Source organism: Sminthopsis crassicaudata, chromosome 3, assembly GCF_048593235.1.
Source record: "Sminthopsis crassicaudata isolate SCR6 chromosome 3, ASM4859323v1, whole genome shotgun sequence".
NCBI classification, from domain to species: domain Eukaryota; kingdom Metazoa; phylum Chordata; class Mammalia; order Dasyuromorphia; family Dasyuridae; genus Sminthopsis; species Sminthopsis crassicaudata.
Genome location: NC_133619.1, coordinates 586,977,955 through 586,990,302, shown reverse-complemented (window position 1 = coordinate 586,990,302; position 12,348 = coordinate 586,977,955). Strand labels below are relative to the sequence as shown.

The 12,348-nt window shown below is 39.6% G+C and overlaps 1 protein-coding gene across 4 annotated transcripts in view; it reads right to left on the bottom strand.

Moving 5' to 3' along the window:
* Positions 1–461: 461 nt before the first annotated feature.
* Positions 462–12,348, bottom strand: part of C3H1orf94 (chromosome 3 C1orf94 homolog) — a 66,159-nt gene continuing 54,272 nt past the window's right edge. For all 4 annotated transcript variants that reach the window (XR_012488480.1, XM_074305064.1, XM_074305063.1 and 1 more), the window contains 2 exons: positions 8,884–9,080; positions 462–946 (listed from right to left, as the gene is read on the bottom strand). Coding sequence is in view for 3 of the 4 variants with exons in the window: in XM_074305064.1 (XP_074161165.1) it covers positions 871–946; positions 8,884–9,080 (273 nt within the window). In the remaining variant the exon portion in view is untranslated. The remainder of the gene's footprint in view (positions 947–8,883; positions 9,081–12,348) is intronic.

The window sequence follows — 12,348 nt, the reverse complement described above, 5'->3', positions numbered from 1 at the left end:
TTTTGTTTAAGGAAGGGAGTTAATATACTTTGTTATCTCGACCTTATTAGGGGTTGTTTTCAAGTTTGCATTTGGTGATTGTCAAAGTCCTGTGGCAAGCAATAGGAAGTTCCATTCCCCAGATGAATCAACTGAGCAGGAAGTGTTTGAGGGTAGGCATTTTACCAGAGAAGTTCCATGACATTTTCAAGGTCACACAGTTGGTAAGTGACAGAGACAGGATTTTAAATCAGGTTTTTTCACCCCAGATTCAGTGTAAACAAAGGCAGAAGGAAACTTTCCATCAGAGCCCTGATAAAAAGACACCTCAATTGAAGGTTTCTGCTTTCTTCTTTCTGCTTTCTTCCCAGCCCATCCCATCCCCAACACATGTACTGAAATTGGGTAACTTTAATAAATGGAGGGAGACCTAGACAGGGAGATGGGACACTTCAAATCAAGCAGGCAGGAAGAGAGATGAATTCATTTCAAGTAGTTCAGAGTTTTATTATAAATACAAACTTTTTTCTTACTATACGCCTTACTCCTATTTTACCAACAACAACAACAAAAACCATTCATGTCAGCTAAATACAACTCTGTATGTGCATTTTTGTGGGTAGGTGTGTATGTTTGTATGGAGTATGTGTGTGTGTGCATGTATGTTTGTGTGTGTGTGTGAGTGTGTGTGTGTGTGTATGTGTGTGTGTGTGTGTGTGTGTGTGTGTGTGTGTGTGTGTGTGCATGTCTGTATGGGGGGAGAGGGTCTGCCTGGCCAGAACATTGGTTTTCCAAACCTGAAACCAGACGATCTTGGAGGCCAGGGTTTCGGAACACTTCACTCTGGCCCTATGGCATGAGAGGTGGCAGAGAAGAAAGGGAGAAGGGCGGCTAAAAATTGATGCCGTTGCCACTGGAAGAAAAGTAGGGGCTGTTCACCAGCGGTCCACTGGATGTTGAACTAAACCTACAAGAAAGAACAGTTGATCTGATGAGATCTCTCCCTGCCATCAGCCCAGGGCTTACTGAGATTCTCATTTGAATTGGGTGATTGTCAGAGTCCTGTGATAGGCAAGGAAATAGGAATCCTCAGGACAGACTCACATCTGAGCTCTATCAAGAGCCTAAGACTGTATTCTGATCAAAGCAAAACAATTAAACCTTTGCTCCCATCCCAAACCAGAAATTCCCATATCCATTTGGTGGGCTCAGGCCATAAGAGAACCATAGGCTCTGCTCATGTAACAGAAGAGCTGGAAGGAACCTTGGATATTCTTTCATTCATCCCCTTGTTTTACTGATGAATAAACTGAGGCCTAGGGAGGGGGAATTATTTCCCCGAGGGACACAGAAAAGATGACTAAAACATGGTTCTCTTGACTCAATGTTCTTCGCACTATCCTTCATGCTCCCTTCTTTTCCATAACCAGGACTTTGTGGTTGGTCCCCCAAAATTTAGGTAGGATAGCTAGGCTAGGAAAGACTGTAGCTTTAGGTTATGTTCCTGAACCTCCTGGATCTTCCACCATCCCTGGGAGGCTGCTGACTGGGAAAGTTAGAGAATTCTTGTGTTGCTGCTATCTCTAAAAATTGTGTTCTCATTCATGGAATCCCAAATCAAAGGAGATCTCAGGGTCAGACTTAGACAAAGGGTTAACTCCTTGAGATGAGTTTGGGGGCACAATAAGATTCCCTGGCCCTTCTATTTCCTTCCCTTCCATTTTACAAAACCTAATCCTATATTTCATTTTCAGTGCAATAAGTGTGCCAAGATCTGGGTGCTATGGAGATGACAAGAGAAGGAAAGAGTTATTCCCTGCTTTTAGAGAGTTCCAAACAATTAGACACTATGAAAAGGTTGGTTTGGATCATTGTTAAATTATATACTAGACATTAAGCAGGTGTGAAGTATTGAGGAATTAAGAAGGAGAGAGAATGGTATTTAGCTCAAGTGGCTAACAGTCTTCCTAGAGGAGGCAGGATATGGCAGGTGCTTTGAAGGATGTTGTATTGGATGGATAGGAGAAGAAGAGTATTTCAGGAAAGAGAAAATATTAAGCAAAGACAAAGACAAGAATAAGTTTATTGTGGTCACTTTCCTTTGCTCCGAGAAAATTAAGAATTTCTGGGTCTAAGCTCCTTTAATTTCCGGCTTTTGCCTTTTCTACATTTCAACATATTTGTTTTACTCACTCTTTCATCCTTATCTTGTCTCAAAGGAAAGAAAAAGAAAAAAAGGGTTTCCTTTTTCTTCCTGCATTCTTAATCCCATTCCCACTCTTTTCCTCTGGGACTTTTCCTCTGGTAGGCACTCCTACTTTTTATCACTGAATCACAAAGTCGGGAAGGAGAAGATCTGAAACCAACTGGTTTTTGCCAGATGTGGTAAAAAAAAAATCAGATTTTTATTACCAGATTTCATTGGTATTAGAGCTTCCTCATGATGAGCAAAATCCCTCTATAATGCAGATCAGCATCTTCTCTACAATGGGTAGTCTTGGAGAGCCTCCTGGGGCCCTAAAAGGGTATGACTTGTCCAGAGTTATACAGTTGGGATGTGTTGGACATGAAACTTGAACTCAGGTCTTCCTAATTTAAAGACCAGCTATACCATTACCCTTCCTTCATCTTTCATTAGAATAAAAACCCTTTTTACAGCACAACCAATAAATAGTCATTCAGCATTTGGTTGAAGACTTTAAGTGAGATAAATTAACAATTTTCTGAGGCAACCACTATACCTTCCATAACTATTTAAGTTTTTTCTTCTAATAATCTCAAATTTTCCTTTTTGTAATTTCTTTCCATTCCTGCCTCTTTGGTTAAGCAGAACACTTCTATCTGGTCTATTCTAGCTGGTCAAGTATTAGAATCATCCTTGAGTTGGAAAGAGCAGAAACAAATCACCAAATCCACATCATATCTGAAAAAGAATTCTCATTACAAGAAATCAGACAATGGAGCATCCCAACTTTAGATTTGAAGATCTTCAATAAAGGGTAACCCACTACTAATCAAAGAAGTCCATTTCACTTTTGAATACAGAGTTTTCCAAAATCTAGCCTAAATTCTTCTAAATCCTCCAACTTCTATCAATTATTTTTAGTTCTTTTTCTGTAGTTTATATATATATACATATATATGTATATATGCATATATAAAACAAAGCTAATCCATCAGACCATCCTCTAAATCTTGAAAACAACCATCAAATCCACTTATATCCTCTTTTCCCTAGATTAAACACCCTTACTTCCTCCTCCACAGGATAAACTCAGTCTTCGCTACCTGGTTCATAACTCACAACTTCACAACTTACCAGTTGTCCTCCTCCAGACAGTCTCCATTGTATCAATATTCTTACATTAAGCTTCCAAGAAAAGAACACAATATTTCAGTACGGTCCTAGGAGGGCAGAATAAAGAAGGATCACTTCCTCCTTTTTCTACCACTTATATTCATCTTGTGATGAAGCTCAAGATTGAAATCGAATTTTTGGTTGCCATATATTTTCCATATATTCACCTTTAATGAACTTGTAATATACTAAAGGTATCTGATCTTTTGCAGGAAAAAAAACTTCTTTAATCTTGCCTTTTCTGGTGAATTTGATTTTTTGAATCCAACTACGTGAGGCAGCTGGTGGCTCACTGATCCTGGAGTCAGGAAAACCTGAATTCAAATCCAGCCTTAGACACTTCCTAACTAGGTGAGTCACTTACCCTCTTGTTTGCCTTAATCTGCTAGGGTAGAATATGACAAACCACTCTAATATCTTTTCCAAGAGAAATCTCACAGATAGTACTGGTGTGCTATGGTCCATGAGGTCACAAAGAATCCAACACAACTGAACCACAATAACAATGACTTTAAATCCTTTTATATTGATTCCACCTTCATAGTTTCAGTCCAAAGCTCTGAACTGTCAAGATCTTTTTAGGTTCTGACCATTATCTAAAATGTTATCTCTCTCAGCTTTGTGTCTGTTTAAGTATGTCATCTATACTTTTATTCAAATTATTGATAAATCCACTAAACAGCACCAAGCCGAGCACAAATCCCTGGGACACTCCACTGGAGGCTTCCTTCCAAACTGAAATGGAAAAAATAATGATTATTCTGAATCCAACAATTATCCCTTTACGAGCCTCATACTCTTCCCTGCTAGAATAACATGAGATACTTTATCAAACACTTTGCTAAAGTCTAGGATATCCCTACAGCACTTGCTTCATCTCCATGCTTAGCTACCCTGAGAAATAAAGGAAATCAAGAGTGCATGACTTGTTCTTGATGGAGTCATGCAGGTTCTTTGAGTTCACTCCCTCAATATCCAGGAACTTCCTCTTTAAAAATGCACTCTGAAATTTTGTTGTGAAACAGTTGGTCACATTGGTCTGTAGTTTGCAGACTCTTTTTCTTTTTTGAACATTGAGACATTTACCCTCTCCAATCCTTTTATACCTTCCCTATTCTCCATGATCTTCCAAATATCACTGACTGTAACTCAGTAATCACATTCAACCTTTCCTTAAGTTCCAAAGGGAGCTAGGTGCTATTTCCATATTTGTTCTGCATATCAGTGCCCTAATAGGCATTTTTGTTTTGTCCTTCCTATTCCAAAGGCCATTTTCAGTGGCAGAGAAAAAAGAAAAATAAGAATTAAGAGCCCTTCATTTTCTTTGTTGTCAGTTATCATTTCATCTACCCCAAGCACTGTCCCAACACTTCTTTAAACTGCCTTTTTCTCCAAAGTAGCCCTCCTCCCTCCAATTCTCTTTGTTGTTTTCAGTTTTCCTCACTATCTTGAGTTCATTCTGAGTTTTAACACAACTGATACTCTTTTTACAAAGCTGCACCATGCTTTTGCATCCTCTTCTGTTATTTGCCCCTGCTTCCATCTTCTGTACATTTCTTTTTAAAATCTAAATTGGTTGGTAAGTTTTTTATTACATCCATAGTCATCTGTTCAGAGAACTTGCATTTTCTCTCTTCATTATTGTTTCCCTTTGCGTCTTCCAAATTTCATTCTTCAATTCCTATTATCCCTCTTTTATTGACTTCCCTTATAGAATTCTAGTCCATGGGCTCTTATCTATTTATCCTCTGAGCCCTTTGAAATCTGTTCTCCTTAAGTCGAGGGTGCATGTCATATGCTCAGCTTTCCTTTCCTCTATCAACTCTAAGAGGTAGGTAGAAATCACTTACCCTAAGGCTCCCATAATTGCTTCCTACCCCAGCAACTAATTCCCCTCTGTTAGAATCAGATCCAAGATAGAATTCCATCATTAGTTTCTCCACCTTTCAAAAGATAAAATTTTCATTGAAACAAGTCAAAAAATTATTATAAGCTCTGCTTTTGGCAGAAAGCATGCCAGTAGATGTCTGGATAATTGAACTGCTTCATTATTGCTATATTATGCCTCTATGCCAAGCTTATAATCTCTTTCCCAAAATCATATGTTTATTCTTGCTATACAGGTGGTCTGTAATATGCCCTGATTACAAAATCATGTCAATTTCTCCATTATCTTCACCCAGGTGCTCTCTTATGGTTCCTGGATCTCTTCACATGGCTGTAGCTTCTTAATAGTGCTATCCTCCCCTTTTATTGTTATCCTCTTTTAAAACAAACAATGTATCCTCATCCAATGCCATATTCCAAATTTGGGATCCTTCCCAAATTTCCGTAATACCTATGAGATCAAATTCGTCTCCTTGCTTTAGGTCCCTAGCTCATTTTATTTGTTGCCTAAAGCTAGCAAATAAGTCTCTTCTTTTCCATCCTCAATTCCACATGATATTTACACCAGATGAGGCTTTCACCATTCTGATTATCTTCCTTTGAACATTGACATTATGAACATCTTTTTGAAATTGTGATGCCCAGAGGTGAACAAAATACTCCAGATGTTTTATCATTTTAGTCTTCTCTTCTCTCTGAGGTCCCCCTATCATTAATAGAAGGAAAACTTCTCCCTCATATGTATCTCCTGTCAGAATTCTCTCCATACTTGTAGAAAGAGTCAACTACATTCACAGCCTTCATTTACTTGCCATACACTCACATATCAAACTCCCCGCAGTGAGATTTCCAACTGGAAATTCTACTCTCCTGAAACAGCTCTAATGTCAACAATGACTTTCTATTGCTATATCCAATGGGCTTTTAAAATTCCTCAATCTCTATAATGTCTCTGCAGTATCTGACACTGTTAGCCAAAGCCCCCATACATAGTCTTCTGGATTCTCTCTCTTCCCCTGATTTATGTGGTATTCCCCCAACTTGATTCTTTCTTTTTGCTTCTGTTTCTGATTCCTTTTCTTCTTCTCCACTATTATGTATATTCCACAGGGTTTAATCCTTGCTTGTTTGGGGGATGTGCATAGGTAAATGAAAAGTATTCTTTCCCTTGACAATATCAAAAACAGCTATAATCTCAGATGTCATCTCGATGAAGATAACCACCATATGCATTTTACTTACATGGGTATTTATGACCCATTTGTCAAGTACCATATTCCCAAACGTTAACTGGACTTCTTCACCAGGACTTCAAATTTAGCACATTCAAAATAGAACTTTTCATCTGCCTACGTACCTCCCAGACAAACAAGTATCTGCTCTTGACTTTTCTATACTTACTGAGGGGATAGAGATAAATATCATTACCCTAGTCTCCCAAGCTCAAATCTTCATCTATTTTTGATTCTTAACATTATTTTACTCTATCCTCCCATCTCCAATTAGTCTCTAAGTCCTATGGATTCCTCTTCCCTATTCCTCCCAAATCTTCCCTCCCTCTCTTCTAAAATGTGACCATTCTAGTGTACTCCTCTTCACTTTCCTGGATTTTAGCTGGTCTCTTTGCCTCTAGTATTTTCTCCCCAAGCCTTTCTTGCTGAAATCATATTTCTAAGGAACACATCTGACATCTTATTCTCCTACTCAAAATTATTCTATAATTGCTTTTAGAGCCATATCTCAGGCTGGCATTCAAGACTTCTACTTCTCCTCTAGCTGAACCCTACGCTACAGCCAAATCGGATTATTTGACATCTTCTGAACGTACTTTGTGTTTTCTCACCTCTGTTGCTTTGCGATACCATTCCCTTCACCTCCCAAGCCCTTCTCCTTTATCTCTATAGAAATCTTGCCCATTCATCAAAGTCTAACTTAAATGCTGCTTTCTTCATGAGGTTTTCTCTGATCATTCTGTTCAGAAGTGACCTCTCCCTTCTCTAATCTCTTATAGCTTCTTGTTGTATCTCACCACAGGAATTTTTTCAATACTGCCTTGCACTTGAGGTTTTCTCCTTATTTTATTTCCTTTCTTAGAGTGTATGTTCTACAGTCAAGATTTCTATGGGACATTTCCAAATTGTTGGGTAGAGTTCCTGTGAAGGATTGAAGGCATGATATGAACAAGACTCAGGCTAAGATGGCATGAACAGACTATTACATGTATCACAGAACAAAGTAGCTACATTGGTGAGTTCAAAGATCCATCAACACAACCAGGCATTGAATTGTAAGTTTTTAAGTACTATGTCATGTTCATATTTCTATCTTCTGCAGAGTCTAAGAAAATGGTAGGCACAAAGAAGGTGCTTAAGAAATCTTTTGAATGAATTGAGATTTATCATTGCTGCAATGAAGGCAACATATCAAAAAGGAAAAAAAACACAGACAAGTAATAATAGCTGGCATTTATGTAAAATGCCTTAAGACTTGCCAACTGCTTTATAAATATTGCCTCATTTGATCCTATCTTAGGAGTTAGATATTAGTATCAGTCCTATTTTATAGATGAGGAAACTAAGGTTGATATATTTAAATTTTGTTTGTTTGTTTTGAGGCAATTGGGGTTAAGTGACTTGCCCAGGGTCACACAGCTAGGAAGTGTTAAGTGTCTGAGACCAGATTTGAACTCAGGTTCTAACTTCAGGGTTGTATTCTATCCACTGTGCCATCTAGCTGCCTCTCAAGTTGACATTGTGACTTGTCCAGGGTTATACAGATAGTAAGTATGTGAGGCTCAGATGTCTCCCCTTCCCCAAGGCTTCCATAGCCTAAGACTCAAACTCAGCTCTTGATGATTCTGGATTTGGTGCACTGTATTACTTGGCTGCCCCCCAAAGGGTCAAGTTGTTTAAAAGCTATGAATTTGGATAAGACTGAGTAGGAGAATTATTGCAGGTTCTTTGAAGCAAGAGTAACACAAGTAAGATTTCTCTAGAAGTGATGTGTAGAGAAGAATTAAAAAGGGAAAGAACAGAATGAAGGAGAACAAACCATATGTTAGTATGTCACTCTGGGAATAGTTTGTTAAAGGCCTACTTCTAGTTACCCCTGAGAAGCCTTTCTTGACATTGCAAAGTGTAGGGTTGGGCATGGCTGATGTTTATGGTCCCTTCCAGCTCTAAAGTTCTGTGCTCTCTTTGTCCAGCAGCCCATAGCAATCTTTCTTTCCTGAGCTCTCATCACACTCACAATCTGTACTTAGAAATTTATATTTGGTGATATTCTAATATGTAAAATTTTTGCATTATAGATTCTTTGTTAAACTTCAATAACTGGGCTAAGAGCTCTTAAGGACATGGGACGTATCCCATCCTTCTGTCTCTCCATAGCACCCAATAAAGATTTTGGCTTCAGACACCATTTTACTGCATTTATGTCAATATAAAATAATATAATATAAATATAAAGTAAATAATATAAAGTAATATAAAAATCTTCCAGGGAAGGCTGCCTGTTGTCTAGTTAACACTCTCTGGGAAACCAGAATTGTCTGGCTTTGGAAGAACTCTGACATTATTATAGTATCCCCATCTCTAACCAATGTGTACCTTCTCCCCAATAAATGCCAAGTTTGATGAGGGTGAGATTTAGGAACATACCCATAAGCTTGGGGGAAGAGGTACTGTGGCCCATCTCCTGCCATGGGGGAGGGGTCACGGGGGCTGGTAGACAGCTTGGGAGGTGTCCTCTGTGGGTAAGAGTAGCCAGGCTGGACAAAAGGGATGTAACTCAGCAAAGGGGTATATGATGATCTGAAAATCTGTTGTCCCATCTGCTGCGGATTGTAGGGTGTCACCTGTTATTCAGAGAAGAGAGAAGATTCCCCACATTAACAATTTCCATTCCCACCACCATCCTCCAGTTCCCTTCCCTGAGTTTTACAGACCACAGGCCATATCCATGTATCCCATAGACTATATCTCCAAATCCTCCAAAGGCCCTAGTTCACTCTTTGATGTTTTCATCACCAAATATGCCAGGCTTGATTTGCTGTATCTCAGTCTCTGTGTCCTCATCACATGACATGGACATGGTAAAAAAAAAATGAAGTCAAAGGGCCAAAGGTGGGGTAAGGAGGAGGTTATCCCAACGACATCTATTTTCTCATTACCCAGAAAATAGACCTTGGGCCCACAAGAGTTGGAATAAAGAAAGCTCCCAAATTAATTTCTTAAAACAAGTTTACGTGTGGGGAGGAAGAACAGAAATGCCAGGACACAAACACTGGAGATGGAGAATCCAGTACATAATGAGGCTACTTAAAGGTAAGTTACCAGTAGGAACATAGGGCTGAACTGGGGAGGAACTTACCTAAGGTGAGAAGGGGAAGAAATATCTGGTAAATAACTAATTCTCTTGCTAACTAGCTACTATACTCAGATGATCCTACTTGTGAAAGGAACATAAGTGCTATTAACCACCCTCTAAATTTTAGTGCTCTAGGACAAAGTACCTACTTACACCTACCCTACTTACTACTTCCTACCCTAGTTACAATTCTGAGTCAAACATCCTACTGCCCTTTCCTCTCCTTTCCAAACTTCCCTCTCTACCTTGAATATATACAATTCCAAGTATTTAAAGATGTAATGTCCTGAAAAAGCATGTAAACTTATACAAGGCAGAGATTGATGAGTGAGTTAAAAGTTCAAGTTCCTTAGATGATACACATGACATTCTGCAATCTGATACCATCTGCCTTGTTAGTCCTATCTCCTAATGCTCTGTTCCACAGATTTAACATGTATTCTATTGCCTCCTTGCTTTTGCTTAGGGTATTTTCTCTGACACAGGCACCCAGTGCCTTTTGACCTGTTAAATTCCTGTGATCTTTAAAGCTTCCCCCAAACACTTTCCTAAAGCCTTCCCTGCTTCCCCTCTCTGTGTGAGTCTTCACTCTCAGGTCATTGTGTGTCTCTGATGTCCATATTATGTAACATGGTGTAATAGAGTTATCTAAATTGGAGTCTTATACCCCCTACTAGATAATGACTCCTATGAGGTTGTGGCTTAGTACAGCTTTCTGTATGTTGTATATATTTAAGACATATTTGCTATTAAAGGTATAAAAGTGCAGGAAGGAGTGTTCCTGATATGAGTGTAGCTTCTTAGGTTTTGGAAGGGCTAAAGTTCCTGTCCAATATGACCTAAATGTGAAGGCTGCCCCAGGAGCTCTGGTGGCCTGCAAGGCCAGGTCTTCCTAGTGGATAGATCGCATGTTCTGACTTCAACACACCTAACCCCTCAGAACGCCTCGCTCAATCTGTCAGGGGCAGTTTTGTCTGTTACTAGTGTCCCAGGCTTTGTACCCACTCCCAGAAATCTCCTGTGAGTGAGAATAGGGAGTGAGCTCATCTGGGACAACCAGATCCATAGACCTTAGCTTGATCTTTACTCCAACTTCATAGAAACATAGGATCACAGGACTGAAGCTAGAAGGGACCCCAGAGGCCATCTACTTCAACCTCTCCAATTTATAAATAGAGAAATTGAGGCCTAGAGAGATTAAATGGATTCACTTAGTCAAAATCATACACAGTCAAGATCACAAGATGCTGGTGTAACCTACGACATACCAGCTCCAACCTCTCTGTTGCTTCCTTTAAATTTCCTTGACCTGAACTGCAAGGCCGAGCAGAAGTGTGGATGCAATTATTCGCACTGCCTCCCAGCTGTTCTTAGCATCTTGGCATGATTAAGACCTCCTTAGAGGATGCTCCAGAATGGGGAAAATAGATACAGTCCCATCTGCCTTTCCCTCCACGGCACGCTGTGTGCTTCCTTCTGAAAACTAGGGATTTCACTGTCCCTCAGGATTTCTGGGCCCCCATTCCCCTTCTACCATCTGCTATACCTGTCTGTATGCAGCAATGTAAAAACACAAAGGGATCACAGACAATCCAGAGCAATAATAATAATGACAATAATATAATAATTCAGATTCCTAAAGTACTTTACCATTTCAAAACAATCTGCTCATAGCAACCTTCTGAAATGGATAGAGCAGGTATGCATGTGACTGATGAGGAAAATGAGTGGCAGTGACTTGCTTAAGGCCATACAACTAATAATGATCACTCCAGGGATTCTGACTCCCAGCATGGAGCTCTTGTTACTGCACCATGAATAGCTCACCAACCCCTAAGCCCCACTTGGGGCTAATAGGCCAATGTGAGACAAAACCACCAGAAGCCAAAGAGAGTGAGGTGAGAGGCAGGACAGAGCATCTGGCAGATAGCCCTGACGTCAACGTGAAAAGTCAGAAGTAATTAATTCTGTCTGGATGCTCCGGTGAGGAGGACACAACCCTCACTTATGACAGAAACCATCCAAGAGGTAGCCTGGTCTTTGGTGGACTGCCCAGTGGCACATCATATCCTGGACAATCCGATGAATCTCTGAACTATATCTTGTAAAGAAACAGTAGACTACAGCTTTGTGGCCCTAAAATTCCCCTGACATTCCATGAAGACCTCAGATTCTTCCCTACCCCACGCCCATGAGTGACCAGGGAAAAGGGAAAGGGAAAAGTTTATGTGTATGGCAGTGAGGAAGACCTGTGTTTGTGTCTGTGGTTATGTCAGTATCAATATACATCTCTAAATGTCTGTAGTTCTGGTTTTATGTGTCTGCTTCTGCGGATGTGTCAAAGCTACATCTATGTCTATTTCTATGTCTGTGCTGTTGTCTGTGTCTATATCCAAATTTTTGTCTGTCTCTTTGACTGTATTTGTATCCATGTGTGGATGTCTGTAGGTGTGGCTGTCTATGTTTATGCCATATCTATATCTATATTTGTATCTGTGTCAGTTTCTGGGTATCTAAATATCTGGGTTTATGTGTCTATATCCAAGTCTGTATCTGTGTTTATGTCTATGATTGTGTTATATTCATGTGTGGATGTCTGTAAGTGTATATATCTATGTCTGTATCTGTGTCAGTTTCTGGGTATCTAAATAATATCTGATATATGTGTCCATGTCTATATTCAGGTCTGTGTCTATGACTGTTTGTATCAATGTGTGGATGTCATTAAGTGTGGCTGTATGTGTCTGTGTCTGTAT